The 17469-nt window shown below is 32.1% G+C and overlaps 2 protein-coding genes across 2 annotated transcripts; one reads left to right on the forward strand and one right to left on the reverse strand.

The window, feature by feature from the left end:
• Nucleotides 1-1128: 1128 nt before the first annotated feature.
• Nucleotides 1129-4881, reverse strand: LOC136230772 (uncharacterized). Its single transcript, XM_066019949.1, has 4 exons — nucleotides 3272-4881; nucleotides 2983-3126; nucleotides 2719-2832; nucleotides 1129-1575 (listed from the first exon to the last, which is right to left on the reverse strand). Exons 1-4 carry the CDS (start codon nucleotides 3287-3289, stop codon nucleotides 1567-1569), a joined length of 285 nt encoding a protein of 94 aa, XP_065876021.1. The 5' UTR covers nucleotides 3290-4881; the 3' UTR covers nucleotides 1129-1566.
• A 9276-nt stretch (nucleotides 4882-14157) lies between these two features.
• Nucleotides 14158-16747, forward strand: LOC136230780 (cytochrome P450 71B10-like). The gene is made up of 2 exons (XM_066019962.1): nucleotides 14158-15696; nucleotides 16130-16747. The coding sequence occupies exons 1-2, from the start codon at nucleotides 15190-15192 to the stop codon at nucleotides 16745-16747; spliced, it is 1125 nt and encodes a 374-aa protein (XP_065876034.1). The 5' UTR covers nucleotides 14158-15189.
• The last annotated feature ends 722 nt before the right edge of the window (nucleotides 16748-17469 follow it).

The raw sequence follows: 17469 nt of genomic DNA on the forward strand, positions 1-17469 counted from the left end.
TGGCCAATTGCAACATCGTAAATGAGTTGCAATAGACCCTAAAAATGTAACAATAGGCTATAGAAAGAGATATGGCAACACATTAGGTCATATTCAAAGTGTTGGTATATTCACCATTGCCTTTGATGTTAAAAGCAACATTATGTTCTCGAATGCAACATCAAGAAATGTGTTGCCATTTTTTACAGCAAATGGAACATTATATCATAAAATAATTAAGGCAACATTTTTTTATCATAAAAGCAACAATTATAATATTAATAATATGTTGCCATTGTTAAATAATGGCAACATTATGTAGTTTATAGCAACACTTGCATTCAAACAAATGCAATACTCCGTGACCATAAAGCAACACAATATTTTTGTACAAAAGCAATAGTTGTTTGCAATAAAGGCAACATATTATGAGTTATAACAACATTTTTTATTGGGTAAATTCCAAAAACAACCCCTGTGGTTTGATGTTGTTCCAAAAAAACCCTTGTGGTTTGTTATTACAAAAAAAAAAGGACTGTGGTTTGCGCCGTTAACCAAAAAACGGAAAATGACTTAACGGTGTTAAAATGCTGACGTGGCACAGGGGTAAGGTTGGAAATTCGATTTTTTTTTTTTTATTTTTCTTTTTTCTTTTTCTTTTTCTTTTTTCTTTTTCTTTTGCTTTTTCTTTTTCTTTTTCTTTTTCTTTTTCTTCCCTTCTCCCTTCTTCTTCCTTCTCTCCTCCTTACCCCTGTGCCACGTCAGCATTTTAACACCGTTAAGTCATTTTCTGTTTTTTGGTTAACGGCGCAAACCACAGTCCTTTTTTCTTGTAATAACAAACCACAAAGGTTTTTTTGGAATTTACCCTTTTTTATTTGAGAAATGCAATGATATTTTACAGTAAGGCAACTTTGTAAAACTAAAGCAACACTTTTCTATTAACACATGCAATGTTTTGTAATGTAAAGCAACATTATTTGATTTCAAAAGCAACGATTTCAAATCAGTAAAACAACACTTATTAATCCAAAAGGCAACTTTTTAAATAAAACGCAAAATAACATCTGTTTACATAAAAAAGAAATTGTCTATCAAAAATACCTAATATTATAATTCAACAATACAATAAGTATCCCTAAGATTGATTCCCGTGGATTTAAGCACCTTTGCACCAATTCCAATGCCTTCTCCAATAAGAGAGAACAAAATCTGCTATGTGCAAATAAAATTAGGACAAAGCAGCCTTGCTTCCTCTTGGGCAAGCATAATTACCTTAATTGCCTTTTCTGTGAAGCTTTCAAACAAAGCCATAGGTACAAATCCCTTAGCCTTTTGTTGCCTATGTGACATAAAGAATGCAACCCTGGAATGGAAATCTTGCCCTAACCTTAGCAGTGAATCTAAATAGTCTGCACTTTGTAGACCTAAGAACCCTCTTAGTCAATGTGGTTGGATGCGATCTACACATCATTTTGGCAACAGTCTTTCTTTAAAGTTTCCAATTCTTGAGACTGACCATTCTTTAGACCATGAGCTAAGGCATGAATATTAGTTGAATGGATGAGAAGCCTCACCATCTAATGCTCAATTAACCTACATTCATGATTCTGTATATCAGCAAAAATACTAAACATAGAGAGAGAAGAAGAAAAGAAGCCATATAATTGACATTGAAAACCACAATTGAATTGATAGCTAAATTATGAACTCCAAACAACCAGTTGACTAATTTTTAACATGAATTACAAAAAGAAGGAAATCATCTTTGACTAATTTTTATTTTAACATAAAGATCTCAACTCTTCAATAATGAGAAGTAGAACAAAGACATGTTATTGCATCATTTATCGATTCTTTTCGTTGCATTATCTTCTCTGATTGACAGGAAAATTTCCATCAACTCTATGAAAAAAGTGCGTCTGGTTCCAAGTAAGAATGTAGAAATATATTCTTCATAGTTAAAAGGAAATATCGAAGATGCAACTTCTGATCAAACAACCTAAAGTAAGAATGTAGAAATATATTCTTCATAGTAAATAGCAAGTATGCAACTTCTGATCAAGAAACCTATGAAATATTAAATGAGCATACCTCATAAGAAAATTTACCAGAAATGATATACAATACAAATTAATAATACTTATCCAACAAATATTGTCAATGCATGAATGAAGCTTCTCCATCTCCAAACACAAAAAAGCTAAACAAGTTTTCATTTATTTTCAGGCACTTGGATATCTTAGCCCCCGGTTAAATTAGTTTCAAAAACTCTAAATTCACTAAAAAAACCAACTTAATCCAAGTTCAACAACATAAGAAAGCAACTACTCTATCCCTAGGCTCAAAAACCACGAATTAATGGCCATGTGATAGAATCTACCAATAAACATACAATTACACTAACATAGAGAATGAAACAGATATCCCAATTATAAAACATATAGCAACGAAGATTGAAAGTAGAATCAATCAATCAAGTATGTAACAGACCATGTAATACACTAGAATACATGGGATACCATGTAGATTAAGAGCCTACGTGAATATGTTTTATTTAAGAGCAATACGCATATATATACAAGGTTCTCCTTCGATCAAGGAGACAAACAGCAGCTCTAGCAGCCCTACAGCAGCCTTATTCATTAGTTACATTGACTTATACTCTAACAAAGTCCAACAAGTTGGACAAAAGATATGTCTATACAAATCAAAGATTACTGAAGTCAGTGATATTACCTCATTTTTGGCAGCTATATCTTTTACACAACCCTGAACTGGTCTTAAAGCAATCTCAAGATAGTCACGAGGAGTTATTCTCTTATTATCCTCCACTAAATCTAGATAGAAGTCCTGCAAGAATAGAAGAGGAAAAAAACTCAACAAACAGCAGTATTTTATTTATTATCACGTGAAGTTATGAAAAAAAAAAAGAAAACCGATTTAGCAAGATAAAAGGAAAATATTTCACCAAAGAGGAAGAACAATTTCAGAATTAAATACCCTTAGAAGCCAAACAAATATTGGCGAGAATTGACCAAGCTCAGAAGCTGTGCTTTTTCCCCCAAAAGCTCTTACTCGAATATGCTTTGTCATTTGAGTGACAAGAGAAAGACGATCAAGTGCAGCTTCATCTATACCACCCATCTAGGCAGTGGAAAATGAACAGGTAAATGAATGAGAAATTCCATAAAAATGTCCCACTGAGACATTGGCAATGGTGAACACAGCAAATTAATTAAGATAAGTTGAAGTATATTTAGAATGATAATAAGGCATAAGTTGTCCTAACCTGATTGTAAATGAACATACTAGATAAAAGAACAGCTAAGGAGAATATCTGAGTGCTGGATGTCCCCTGTCAAATAAAAAATAACATGAAAGAAAATATATTAGAAACACAAGATAACATTCTCAAAGCAAACAAATGAAGATTGAAAGAAAATTTTATTTGTAATCATGATACGCAATGAAGCAGCAAACAGTATCTTATAAAAATAATAAACTTCAGCTCAAGTTGGCCTATAATTCTTCTTTCCACCATTTTCTTCTTTCCCTCTCTAATGAGTTATAAGCATTGAACATGTAAAGTGAACCGAAAATGTGATTTTAGATTTACTAGACCAAATTGAGAAACCAGAAAATGATAAGTCCACTCCAAATCTTATATAGACTTCTAAAGAACAGTAATGACTTTTTCTCTTCATCATCTTAAAATGCTTATATTGTTCAAAGCACCCTAAAGTTTGAATTTTTCTTGTGTATGTATAGTTTCGGCTTTAGAACTCTCTAATACAACTTGTCTTTAATGCTTTTTCTACAGAGTTAGGGCAGTTCAAAGCTGTTCTTGGAGTTTAGAGCTCCTAAGTTCGCAGTTCCGAGTTAACGAGTTCGAGTTTTCAGCAGTTTGAGTTTAGGGTAGTTCGAAAAGCAGTTCGAGTTCAAGGTCAGATCCGAAAGTGACAAAAACAAGGTTTAAACAAAACAGTATGGAAGAAGGAAGTACGCCATCACGGGCTAGTGGTTTTACGGGCTGGACATACTCTAGTGTTATGGCTTAGGAGCATGGCGCAAAGGCATAGGGCTAGGGTGACAGATGTATTCCTCTTCGGGCTGGAGCGAAGCAACTCGACTTAACAGTCAGAGTCGAGGGGAGTCCACTAATAGCTAAAGCAAGGATAAGAAGACGATCTTCTTTCTGCACTTCAAATCTGTTATGTTACGACACTTCCTAACTATTATGTCCTAACGGTTTTAACCTTTCTTATATCGGTTTGCTCCGTAAACTAGTTGCTTCGCTTCATAGAAATCGAACTATCAAGCCACTTTATTATCCCCTATCTTTCTACCTTTCTCGCCTCTCTGTCTATCATTAGACTTGAGCAACTTATAGAATCACATCGGAGTTTAACAGCCAATATGGTGTTTCATTCAACTTGCACGATTGAATTCCAGTCAAAACGATCTCCAACATGCGACGGAATCAGCTGCTTTCCATTTTCAATGATCAGGAGCTTTACCTGCTGCATTGAACACTAGATCACAGGTAAAGAACGAGAAGTTCGTCTAAAGATCCTCTACTTAGCTAGAGAAAGATCTTCTGGCCATCATATTACCTCCTGCGAGATAGCTCCCAATCTATCTTCACTTCAAGCCCAACAGTGCCAAGACAGATTCAATCTAGAGCGCCGCTGGGTTCATTAAGAAAAGAAAGAGAGCAACTAGTCTGGATTTCACGAACAACAATGAAAGGAGGGCGAAACCCCACCCCAAAACTGAAGACCGCATAAGGCCATTCCGTCCGGCTGGGGGTAGATCATTGTGTCAGGGAAAGGAAATCTTCCCGATCATTGGGTAATTTTAGAATTCAGGGACCAATTTCCTGACAAGGAGCTACGTGAAGTTGAGCCAATGCCCCTCCCCTTCTTTTTCTTTACCTAAAAATACTTCCTCCTCAACAAACACTGCCAATCTATCAATTCAATCTCACTTCAATGGACATAGATGAAGAGTACAAATTGAGAGGCTTAGGAAACAAATCTTTCTAATTACAACTCACCTAGCATACCACAAATGAGAGAGAGAGACTCAACTGAATTTCAGTCTAGGTACGGGATTGCTGTTAGGATGTGCATGATCGAGCTTTTGAATCCAATGAAGAAGGCCTTTCTTATGATCTTGGCAAGCTGGGCTGTGTACCCAATTCAGAGTCCCATCACAGGCGAAAGAAGAGTTGAATTGCTCTAAGACCTGTATGATTTGCCAAAACTCGGGCCCCTTATCAGGATGCAATGACCAACATTGCTCAATTAAAGCTCTTATAGAAGGAGGGCAGTCCCCAAGGATAATGGGTCTCAAATTCTGCAAAGATAAATGATCTCATGTTAAAACTAAGTTCTCATCAAAACTTTCAGTTCACTAATGAAAAAAGAAGCTAGCAGTAGCATCATAACTTATGACAATATAATACTCCTGATAAATATATCAACATTAAACAATCGTCTCATTTATATTTTACCAGCCCGATTCTATAAAATCGAAAGATTGTAGAGATTTTAATTCTCGGAGTGAAAGCTATTATTGCAGAACAATTGCTATGTTTTTTATATAAATGTATTCTACTTGGAAAATTCTATAGTGATACATATATAATAACCAACATAAGTTCATGTTTTCTGTTAATAATATTTTAGAGGAAAAAGGTAGAAGAAAAAGAAATCATACTTACATTATAATGACTATGTTCTATGTTGAGATTTGAAAGGATAATGTCCAATTTCACTAATGGAAACACCACATAGTTCTTCAATTCTAATATATAATATATAATTGCAATGTACAAAAGAGGATAAAACAAAATTTGAAACAATAAAGCAGGACAAACATATTGCTTTAAAATTGGGGACTAATTTTGATATTAGAGTAAACCATTAAAAAGACTTTTTGGGTGGAGACATATTACCAATTAGAGAAGTTTGTGGTGATGATGGTAAATATCTGCACAAGCAATCCTGATATCACAAAAGCCATAAAGAAAATGTCAAAACTGTACTAATAAGAATAATATGTCAAAACAAGTGTAATAAAAATGTAAAGGCACGTGATTTCCAGAGTAAAAGCAAAACAATTTCAATGGCCATAAGTTTCTTGCTTCCCCCATTCATTTAGGTTTCATATAACCTAGTCAGACAAACAGTTGTAACTCCCTCACTTCATGACTCAAACACTAATTTGATAATTTCTATTAAGAGATAACAGACTCACTTTCCATTGAGTTTCCCTATGACAGAAATAAGACCTTACGTTCCTAAATGCCCATCTCGATTTTCCACCATCCCAACAAAGAACTGCTTACCAAAAGCAGCTCTAGGCAACACATGGACTCTCCCAGCTTCACTCTCTACCCACTACATCCACACCCGTACACATATCCTTCACCATATACTCAGCAAACTCACCAGGCCGAAAGCCTCTGTCAATCATTCTCTCCTCAAACAATTCCAGCGTCATTGAACCTATTGCCCCACCCCTTACGACATCCAGCCATTTCTCCATATCAAATAAACGACTCCTATGAACAACTTTAAATATAAATTAACAAGAGGCATAATCCAAACATTCATTAGCAAGAATCCCCAAACATATAGAGATGAATTGCAATTCAAAGACAAGAAATAAGAATGTAAACACAAAACTAAAGAACACTGACATTTCACTGATGACAGTAGCAACATCCTAAAACCCCAAATGCTAAAGATACTTTTATAAAAACTAGAATTCCTAAGTTGTGAAAATGTAACCCTAGTTCCAACAACTCAATCAAATACAGACACTAACAGACACCTTTGAAACAATCAAACACAAGATAATCAAACAAGAAAGACTAAACAAAAAGGCAAAATACAAAGGAATTTAAACTAAACTAACCTGAACTAATTTATCGATGAGGAAAGACGGAAATGGTGAATCGCAATCGTGAATCGACCATTGGAGGGTGAAAGGACAATCGTCCATCATATTGTTATTTTCAATCAAATCTGAACCAGCAAAATCAGAAGCCTCAACAGTTAGTGGAGGTCGACGTTCAAACGAGGGATGAGTGGAAGGTGGAGGTCCAATTTGGGTTGGGCAGAAAACCTAAGAGAGTAGTAATATCTGTGAGTGATAGAAAGAAACGTGCGGAGGAGAGAGTTTTTCCATAAGGCCTTTTTTTTAAAAGAAAAAATCAATTGGAGGGAAATTTTAGAGCCAAAAAGGTTACTGGAATTTTAGAGTTATAAAGTTGGTGGGAAATGAAAATTAATTGGCGTGAAATGTTGGAGCCAAAATAAATTAGTAAGAGACACTTTTTAGTGAAATTTTAATGTTTTACAAAAACAATGGATAAATCATTTATTTTAGTTGGAATTTTGAATCCAAAACTTTGGATAACTTTAATAACAATATTATTAATTTTAGTTGTTTTATTTTTATTTTTTTATCAAAATTGTTTTATTTCTATTTGGTGGAAATATTGGAAGTCAAAAATTTTGGGAAGTAATAATAAAAAATTGTTTTTTTAGTTGTTTTATTTTTATGTTAGTGAAAATATTTGGAATGAAAATATTGAGAAATATTAATATTAATTGTTTAGTTATTTAATTTTGTTTAAATTTTTTTATTACTATCATTATACTTAGTTGTTAAATATATTTAGTGTTCAACGTATAATTTTTTATTATTTACTAACAATTTTGGAGAACTCTTATTTGCATCATAAATATCCATCACTATTTGATAGATTTTTAACTATAGTTTTTAGGGATAAGATATCAAAATAGGTCTATGTTTTTTTTGAGAAGTATCGATTTAGGCTCCACGTACAAAATAGCACCAATATAGGTTTAACGTTTAAAAAATGGTATTAATTTAGGCTTTGATAACGGATTAGACACGTCATTCCTATTACTTCGTTAAGTTCTGATTTCTCCATCCACGTACAATTGACAGAACTTAACGGAGTAATATTTATGACTTGTCTCGTTCCGTTATTGAAGCCTAAATTAGTACCTTTTTAAAACGTTAAGCCTATATTGGTGTTATTTTGTACGTGGAACCTAAATTGATACTTTCCCAAAAACAATAGACCTATTTTGGTACATTATTTCTAGTTTCTATTTACTCCCATTATAACTATAGTGTTATTATTCTTTCATTATTATTTGTTTTTCCAATAGTATGGAGGTATAATTAGATTTATAAAATTAGGTATATCTATTTTATTTTTATTAAATGCAACACTTCAATTGTTTTTTTACATGTTGAAATGTTGCTTTTTCTAATTGTAAAGTTAAAAACACAACACTTAGTTGTAAATGTTACTATTGGTTAAATAAAACAGCTCAAAAAAATATTAAAAGCAACATTTTCTAAAGAATGGTTGCATTAGACATATATGAACAGTAGTAGTTAAATAAATTTTGCTAAGGCAACGTCTTCAGACAACACTTTCTAATAAATGGTTGCAGTAGGCAATCTATGGTGTAGTAAGATCTGTAGAAGATCTGTAGAAGAAGAGGAGGAGGAAGAAGAGAAAAAGAGAAGAAGAAGATCGGTAGAAGAAGAAAAAGAGGAAGAAGAATTACCATTTTAGTCCCCAAAATATTCGGATAATTTTACCCTTTGCCACGTCATCAATTCTAACGGTGTTAAGCCATTTTCCGTTTTCCGGGTAACGGCGTATAACACGCTCCTTTTTTTTGTAAAACAAACCACAGTGGTTTTTTTCGAAATCCATGAAACCACAGGGTTTTTTTTTTAATTTACCCTAATTTTAATGACATCATACACTCATTCAATCAACCCATTTGAAAATTCACCCCAAAGTTTTTACTAATCTCTACCTATGAATTATTTTTCGTGCTAATTACTAATCTAGTCCATTTGGAGAGATCTATTAACATATTTGATACGCTTTTCTTCTATTTTACCAAATTATTCACTTTTATCCATTCTGGACAAAAATACCCTTAGTTCTATATAATCTAACCTCCTCCTCCTTTTCATTTCTTTCCAATTCTTACAATACAATTCAACAATCCAACCCAAGATCTAAGCATATTCATACACTAAGTTCATATAAGTATTATTTCTTCATTTTACGTACACATTATTTAAGTATGCAGTTGGTTAGTTGAATGCTTTCTCGTTGAACCCGTCATTTCCGATTTCCTCAATTTCTATCGATATGTCGCATACAGTTGTTGCATTTGCGACAACATTGTCGAATTTGCAAACAATGTTGCTTTTGCAACAAAATTTGCGGCAATTTTTGCTGCATTTGTGACAACTTTTGTTGCATTGCAACAACATCGCTCCTGTCACAAATGCAACAACCGTACGCGACATATCGATAAAAATGGAGTAAATCTGAAATGACGGGTTCAACGAGAAAGTATTCAACTAACCAACTGCGTACTTAAAGATGGAGAAGAGAATGAAAGAGAGAAGATGAAACGAAGAAAGGGCAAAGAAGAAGTTTGAGAGTGTGAGGAAGAAGCGCGAATTGAAGTAAGAGTATTCTTGTCCAAAATGGATGAATGTGTCTAAAATGGAAGAAAAGTGTACCAAATATATTAACGGACTCTCTCAAAAATGGGATAGTTCAGTAATTAACTCTTATTTTTATATGATGTTGTTTTTAACCTAAGGTTAAAAAATAGTCTCTCCGCATTAATTGGGGTTTAACTCTCCCAGTTGATAGTCTTTTTTGTGGTCCGGAAAGGAATTGAAAAATTAATGGCTCAACTCAACAAACTCTAAGAACATCAGCCACTCTAATTGCTCATGGTTGAACCCCACAAAGAAAGAATAAAAGACGAAGTTTTTTTTTTTTTTTTTTGACAAACTAAAGCAATTTTAATGGTGTGAATCACGTGTTCTGTTCGAAGGTTACTAATAGTTGCTCACTCTCCTCTTATAAAGATATTTCTTCTAAGAGTATTTTAAAGGGGAAAGTTCAAATAAAACCCCTGTGGTTTCATTAATTTTCAGATAAGGGACTGTAGTTTATTTTTTGTCAAAACGAGAATTGGGGTTTCGCACTTTTAATAATGCTATTAAAACTATCTTTAACGACCTGAAAATAAAAATTTTCAAGAATTAAAGTTGTTCAATGTTATATTTTCTATGGAACTACATTTTCGATTTTAGAAAATCATCTTTTTTGGAACTTTCTCTCTCTAAACATTAACTTTCTCTCTATTTACCAAACATCATCTAAATAATCTCGAAATAAAAAAGTTGAAGAATTAAAGTTGTTTAGAACATTAGTAGTTCCTAAAATATGTAATTTTTGAAGTTGTTAAGAGTGATTTTAATAGTATCAATCGAAAAAGTCTTTATTTTGCTAAAGTTGAAAGCCTCAGTCCTCGTTTTGATAAAAAGTAAACCACAATCCTTTATCTGAAAATTAGTGAAATCACAGGAGTTTTATTTGAACTTTACCCTATTTTAAATGAAGTAAATTCAAATTGGATGATAAAGCTAGAAGATAATTAGATTATATATGTCACAAATAATATAAATACTATTTCATGGGCCTATCTGTTTTATTTTAGGGAAAAGTACTAAAATATACCTCGTGGTTTGGGTTATTCTCAAATATAAATTATGTGGTTTAAAAGTTAACAAACATGTATTTTGTGGTTGATTCTGTTAGTAAACACAGTCCAAACTGATTAACGGTATTAAAAAACTCAAAGTCAAATACAGTCCAAACTGATTAACGGTATTAAAAAAGTCAAAGTCAAATAGTTATTTTGATCCTTAGATTTATTTATTTTATACAATAACTATTGAGATATGCAATTTCTTTTCCAATTGAAGAATGTTTCCGATGAGGTGTCATGGCGTAAGACCTGGAGGAAGAGATCGTCGATTCCAAAATGGAGAGATTACGTAGTTGAAGAGAGATGTGAGAGGAGGAGAGGATGATCGGTTTGAATTTTGGTTCTTATTTTTGGGTTATGTAATAATTAGATAATAATAGTGTTAATTTATAAAATAAATAAATTTAAGAACCAAATAACTTTTTACCCTTTTAACTTTGACTGTCATTTGACTTTACTTAACATCCTTAGTCGGTTTGAAATGTGTTTGCTAACGAAATCAACCACAGTGTATCTGTTTGTCAACTTTTAAATCACATACTTTATGTTTGAAAATGGTCTAAACCACAAGATTTATTTTTTTTTACTTTTCCTTTTATTTTATAAGGGTTAATTCCATATATAGATGCTTTGTGATTTCATCGATTTGCTAATGGTATTTTTCTTTACAAACACAGTCATTTGATTGCAACTTTTAAATCACGTACTTTATGTTTGAAAATGGTCTAAACCACAAGATTTTTTTTTAGGTAAATAATTATAAAGTCCCTGAGTTTTTACCTAATACGCTGTTAGTCCCTCTGTTTTTAGAAATAATTATATAGTCCCTTAGTTTTTAGTTTCATCAACTCCTTAGTCCTTATGTTATAGTCAATGGTCAAACTATACCAAATAAATTTTAAAATACCAAAATTACCCTTTATTTTATATTTTAATAATAAAACATCTATTTTTCTTATTTTATGTTTTTTTCTCCTTTTTTCCTACATAGTCTTTACAATATTTTTTTTCCTGCATAATCTCTACAATATTGAGTAATTAATTTATTAAATTTTATATAATTATAGAAATTTAATTTAGTAGCCTAAATTTTATTGACTAAAAAACGAATGAAAAATATTTCAAAAATTACCAAAATAAGAGCAAAACTATATAAATTGTAAAAAGTAATATTTATTTATCTCTAATAAATTTTATAAATGAAAAAAATATGATTTTTAAAAAAATTTATTAATATTTAATGCTAGTTTAAAGATATTATATTAAAAAAATAAAAATTTAAGGGAATAAAAATACATTTTTAATGATTAGTATATAAAATTACATAAATTTTGGTATATATATACTTCATAAACTTTATTAAAACTATTTCGTTTAAATTTGAAATTAAAATAAGTTTTTTTATGTAAATAACTACAGGCAATTTGGACTTTCATCTACAAAAACACATGGAAGGACTAAAGAGTTGATTAAAATAAAACTTAAGAACCTTATAATAATAGGATGGACCTACTAGTATGTTAAGCAAAAACATAAGAACTTTATCATTATTTACTCTTATTTTTTCAATTTTCTTTTTATTTTATAAGGGTTAATTCCATATATAGATAGTTTGTGGTTTCATCGAGCAGATGGTATTTTTCTTTGCAAACACAATTATTTGATTGTAAAATTTTGCATTTTTTTTACTTTGCCAAATTTGATTGATAACAACCTCAAAATGAAAAATTTCAAGAATTAAAGTTTTTTAGTATCATATTTACCATGGAACCATATTTTTAATTTTTCAAAATCATTATTATTTTTTGAGTTTTCTCTCTCTAAACATTAATTTTCTCTCTCATAAAAATTAATTTTCTCTCTCATTTCCAAATCGTTATCACTCAAATTCTCACAAAATGAACATAAATGGAAAATTTTGCAAACTGCATGGTTATGTTTGAAAAAAAACCCACATATACTAATCTGCAAATCCGCAAAAACACAACACATCTATATATGTAATTAACCCATCTTTTTAATCCAATTTGTTTTTTTAGAGTAATTAGTTTATTACTCCCTATATTTTGACAAAACACACTGTTTAGTCCCTATATTTTCAAAAACATATGGTAAGGTCTCTAATCTTTTTCTCAGTGAACTGTTTAGTCCTTCCGTCTGTTTGTTAGGATTGAATCCCTAACCCATAATGGAATCACTCATGTTCACTCTTCCTGTTTGAATTGAAGGTAGAAATCGACTCAAATCTCTCTCGCTTACTCTTTCTATTAGAATTGGTGGAAATCCTCTTACTTTCAATGATGAGTTTAATTTCCTCCATATTCTCAACTCATGTTTACTGCCAACTGCTTCAGTGATGACGAAAGATGTTTCTGCTAATCCAAATTGACTAACAGACTATTTATGAGAGTCTAACGGCAGAGACTAAACAGTTCACCCAAAAAATATTAGGGACTAAACAGTTTATCGAGAAAAAGATTAGGGATCTTACCGTGTGTTTTTTAAAATATAAAGAATAAATAGTCTGTTTTGTCAAAATATAGTAACTAATAAATTAATTACCATTTTTGTATGATATAAAGTTGTCAATTAACCGAGAGAAATCAGATGATGAAAACAGGTGAGAAAGTTAGACCTATATTAATCCTACAAGTACCTCAATGAAATAGGGTTATGTCGTAAAAAAAACAGTAAATAATTTATTAGTCCCCTAATTTTTACTTAACACACTGTTTAGTCCTCTTATTTTGAAAAACACATTTTAAGGTCTCTATCTTTTACCAATATTAACCCTGTGGCCCTTTTATCTATTTTTTTTATATTTTTAACTGAACATATTTTAGCTTTTAGGACAACCACAATACAATACAAGTTGACTATATTACTCTGTTATTTTATATATGTCTATTTATGTTAAAATATAACGGTTACAAGTCTAAAAAAACTAGACAAAAGGACCAAAGGGTTAATATTAGCAAAAGATATGGACCTTAAAATGTGTTTTTCAAAATAGATGGACTAAACAATGTGTTAGGTAAAACCTATGGACTAATAAATTATTTACCTTAAAAAAACGTGCAGGACGCGTTACCTTCTTAACTAACCCTAACAAAAACAAAATGAGTTTTAGAGTTCACCACAACTTAATTACTAGTCAGAAGTACCTATAAATCAATCCATTCAATTAATGGAAAGATGCAAAATCAAATGGCTCAATTTATCTGGCTCTCTCTTCTTTTAGTCCTGCCTCTATTATATCTCATCTTTAAAAAGAACAAACATAATAAACAACTTCCTCCAACACCTTCCAGGCTTGAAATCTTAGCCAATTGGCATCAACTTAGCCAATTACTTCACCAATCTTATTTTCACCTTTCCAAAAAACATGGACATGTCATGCTCATTCGACTCGGTCGGATCCCAGTTCTTGTTGTCTCCTCTGCTGAAGCTGCAAGAGATGTCCTAAAAGTTTATGATCTTGCTTGTTGCAGCATGTTGGAAATATGCCTTAGTTAATTTATTAGCAGATAATGTTTCATTTAATTATTTGAATTTAAGAGAAGTTATTGAAAATATGCTTATGTTCAGAAGAAGTTCTGGAAGTCAGTTGTAACTGATATTTGTAATTCTGTATAAATTTCCTGAAGTTCAGTAGAAGTTTAGTGTTGGTTCCAAACTCTTTAGGGTTGGTTCCAAACTCCTAAATGTTAATTACTACAAATTGGTATCAGAGCAAATTATCTTGAGGGATCTGTGAGAATGGAAGCAGATGCAGTATCTTTTAATCAGGTTGCTGCACCAGTTTTTGATGGCCAGAGTTAGCAAGCTTGGGATACTTTGAAGGGTCTCTATCATGGCAATGATAGAACAAGAAGAAAAGGAGACTCTACAAGAGTTTTCTGATAAACGGTGATAAATAAAAGGTTTGGGCATATTCAAAGGAATTGTAGAACCAAGTCTGAAGAAAGTGTCAAGTTGACACATGTTGCCGAAGAAGAAGAAGAAACATTGTTTTGAAATTGGTGAGACGTGCACCAATATGAAGCATTTAGAGAGAAAATGCTCCAATTCAAATATGAAGCATTTGGAGAGAAGTGCTCCAATTCTAGAATGGTGATGGGAAGTACATCATCAAAACAAATTTTGAATCAAGAGGTCCAATTCTAGAATGGTGATAGGAAAGTACATCATCAAAACAAACTTTGATACAAGTTGGGTGTTTGTAAATACTAAGGCAAGGAGGAGTTTGTTGGAAATATGCCTTAGTTAATTTATTAGCAGATAATGTTTCATTTAATTATTTGAATTTAAGAGAAGTTATTGGAAATATGCTTATGTTCAGGAGAAGTTCTGGAAGTCAGTTGTAACTGATGTTTGTAATTCTGTATAAATTTCCTGAAGTTCAATAGAAGTTTAGTGTTGGTTCCAAACTCTTTAGTGTTGGTTCCAAACTCCTAAATGTTAATTACTACACAGCAAACCCTCTTTTGCCGGAGCTGCTAGACTTTCTTACAATTTTTTGGAAGTGGCAGCAGCTCCATATGGTCATCACTGGAGATACATGAAGAAACTGATTGTTTTAGAGCTCTTTAGTCTTAAGAGGGTCCAATCTTTCCGGTTTGTCCGAGAAGAAGAAGTTGAATTGCTCGTGGATTCAATCTCCGCTGCTGAAACTCCTATTGATCTTACTGATAAATTTCTTGCTCTTACTGCGAATATACAATATAGGATGTCTTTTGGGATCAATTATAAGGAGACTAACTTGGATAGAGACAGATTTCATCAAGTGGTTGACGAGGCTATGGCTGTGGCAGGCAGTTTCTCCATGGCTGAATTGTTCCCATTTGTAGGATGGATCATAGACTGGATAACTGGTCATCATGCCAGGACTGAAAGAGTGTTTCATGAATTAGATAGTTTCTTCGAATATGCAATCGATGATCACCTTAAACCTGGAAGGAAAAAGGATCACAATGACATAATTGATGTTCTACTACGAGTAAAGGAAGAACAAGCTCAACTCGGAAATTCTGAATTCACCAAGAATAACATTAAAGGAGTCCTCATGGTATGTTTACTAACTTAATTTCTATTTAGTCTTAATACATCATTTGTGCTATGTAAACTTGTTCAAAAAGCTTGATTGGTCCCCTAACTTTCAAAGTCTTTCGATAGTTCCTGAACTTGCATAAAATGTAATCAATTAATCATTCGGTCGTGAAATAATAAGTTAAATACAGAAAATATATTGCACATTCCTTAGAATATTATTACATATTTCATAAAATAGATTAAAACATATTAAATTACATTTTATGTAAGTTCAGGCCGCTATCTGAACATTTTATGCAAGTTCAAGAGACTATCTGTGACACTTTAAAAGTTTAGGAGACCAATCAAGCTGTTTGTACAAGTTCAGAACAAAAAAAATGATGTATTAAGCCTTCCATTTATGATCACAGTTATCATTACAGAAATGACTCTTAATATTTGTCTATCAGGATTTATTTCTAGCTGGCACAGATACTTCTGCAATTACTTTAAATTGGGCAATGGCCGAGCTTGTCAGGAATCCAAGAGTGTTGCATAAAGTACAAGATGAAGTTAGAAATCATGTCGGAAACAAAAGAAGAGTAAGTGAAAATGATCTTGACAAGCTTCAATATGTGAAAATGGTGATAAAAGAAACTTTCAGAATGCACCCTGCTGCCCCTCTTCTGTTGCCAAGAGAAACCATTTCTCACTGTAAAATCAACGGTTACGATATCGATCCTGAGACAATGATTCAAGTAAATGCGTGGGCAATCGGACGAGATCCGAAATACTGGAATGAACTGGAGCAGTTTTATCCTGAAAGATTTGCTGATAGCTCTATTGACTATAAAGGACAGAATTTCGAGTTCTTACCATTTGGGGCTGGCAGAAGAATTTGTCCGGGAATACATATGGCAACTGTAACAATAGAATACGTACTCGCAAATCTTTTGTATTTGTTTGATTGGAAATTGCCAGAGGGAATGAGGAAAGAAGACATGAACATGGAAGAGAAACCTGGTAATAGTATTAGTACCACTAAAAAGACACCTCTTATCCTTTTTCCTGTAAAGCATATTCAGTAATAATGTCACTGATAAACCAAATTGAATGTTTAATCACATTTCCTTGCAAATAAGCTAAGTTGTATCCTTTGACAACAATGTATTTAATCCTTTCATTGGCATAATAGTTAATACTGTAGCAAAGAAAAATTATGAACTGTATTTGTTTATCAAAATTTCCCAATCTTGAGTTGCTTTGCTTTTTTTTTTTTTTTTTTTTTGTATTTGTTTGGGAAAGGCAACCATTAGAAAGGAATGTAATGTTGTAGGATTGAATTAGTGAAAAAATAGGACATAAGGAGGTCTAAAAACACCAACAAAAGGTAAATAAGAAACACCACAAAATAAAAATAAGAGAAAAAATGAAGAAAACCGACAAAATTAGCAGGAAAAGGAAAACAATACCTTAAATTAGTACAATGTGCACTAAACCACAATTGATGTTGAAATTTTACTGGATAAACAAACTTGCACTTTCAAAACAACAGCTACTTCTTCTTTTGTTGAATTAGCAATGGAGAATGAGAATGAGAAACAACCCATCAAACTGAAATTTGGAAGATCATAGATACACTTGAGGAACTAAACGGGTTAGGAATTGCAACTAATGTAATACAAGATAAGCACATCAATATCATCATAGTTCCATGAAATTGTAGCATATGCCTGCATCAGAAATCATATATTTCACATAACCAACAGAAAAATAAATTGCAAAACCTTAAGAATACTAATTGAGATAA

This window comes from Euphorbia lathyris, chromosome 5, assembly GCF_963576675.1.
Source record: "Euphorbia lathyris chromosome 5, ddEupLath1.1, whole genome shotgun sequence".
Taxonomy (NCBI): Eukaryota; Viridiplantae; Streptophyta; class Magnoliopsida; order Malpighiales; family Euphorbiaceae; genus Euphorbia; species Euphorbia lathyris.

What these genes read in the sequence shown, in the direction of transcription:
- LOC136230780 (XM_066019962.1), top strand. Translation starts at nt 15,190, where the DNA reads ATGAAGAAACTGATTGTTTTAGAGCTCTTTAGTCTTAAGAGGGTCCAA. An exon ending in ACATTAAAGGAGTCCTCATG is followed by an intron (nt 15,697 to 16,129) that starts GTATGTTTACTA and finishes TTTGTCTATCAG; the next exon opens with GATTTATTTCTAGCTGGCAC.
- LOC136230772 (XM_066019949.1), bottom strand. An exon ending in TATTTGTTTGGCTTCTAAGG is followed by an intron (nt 2,833 to 2,982) that starts GTATTTAATTCT and finishes CTATTCTTGCAG; the next exon opens with GACTTCTATCTAGATTTAGT.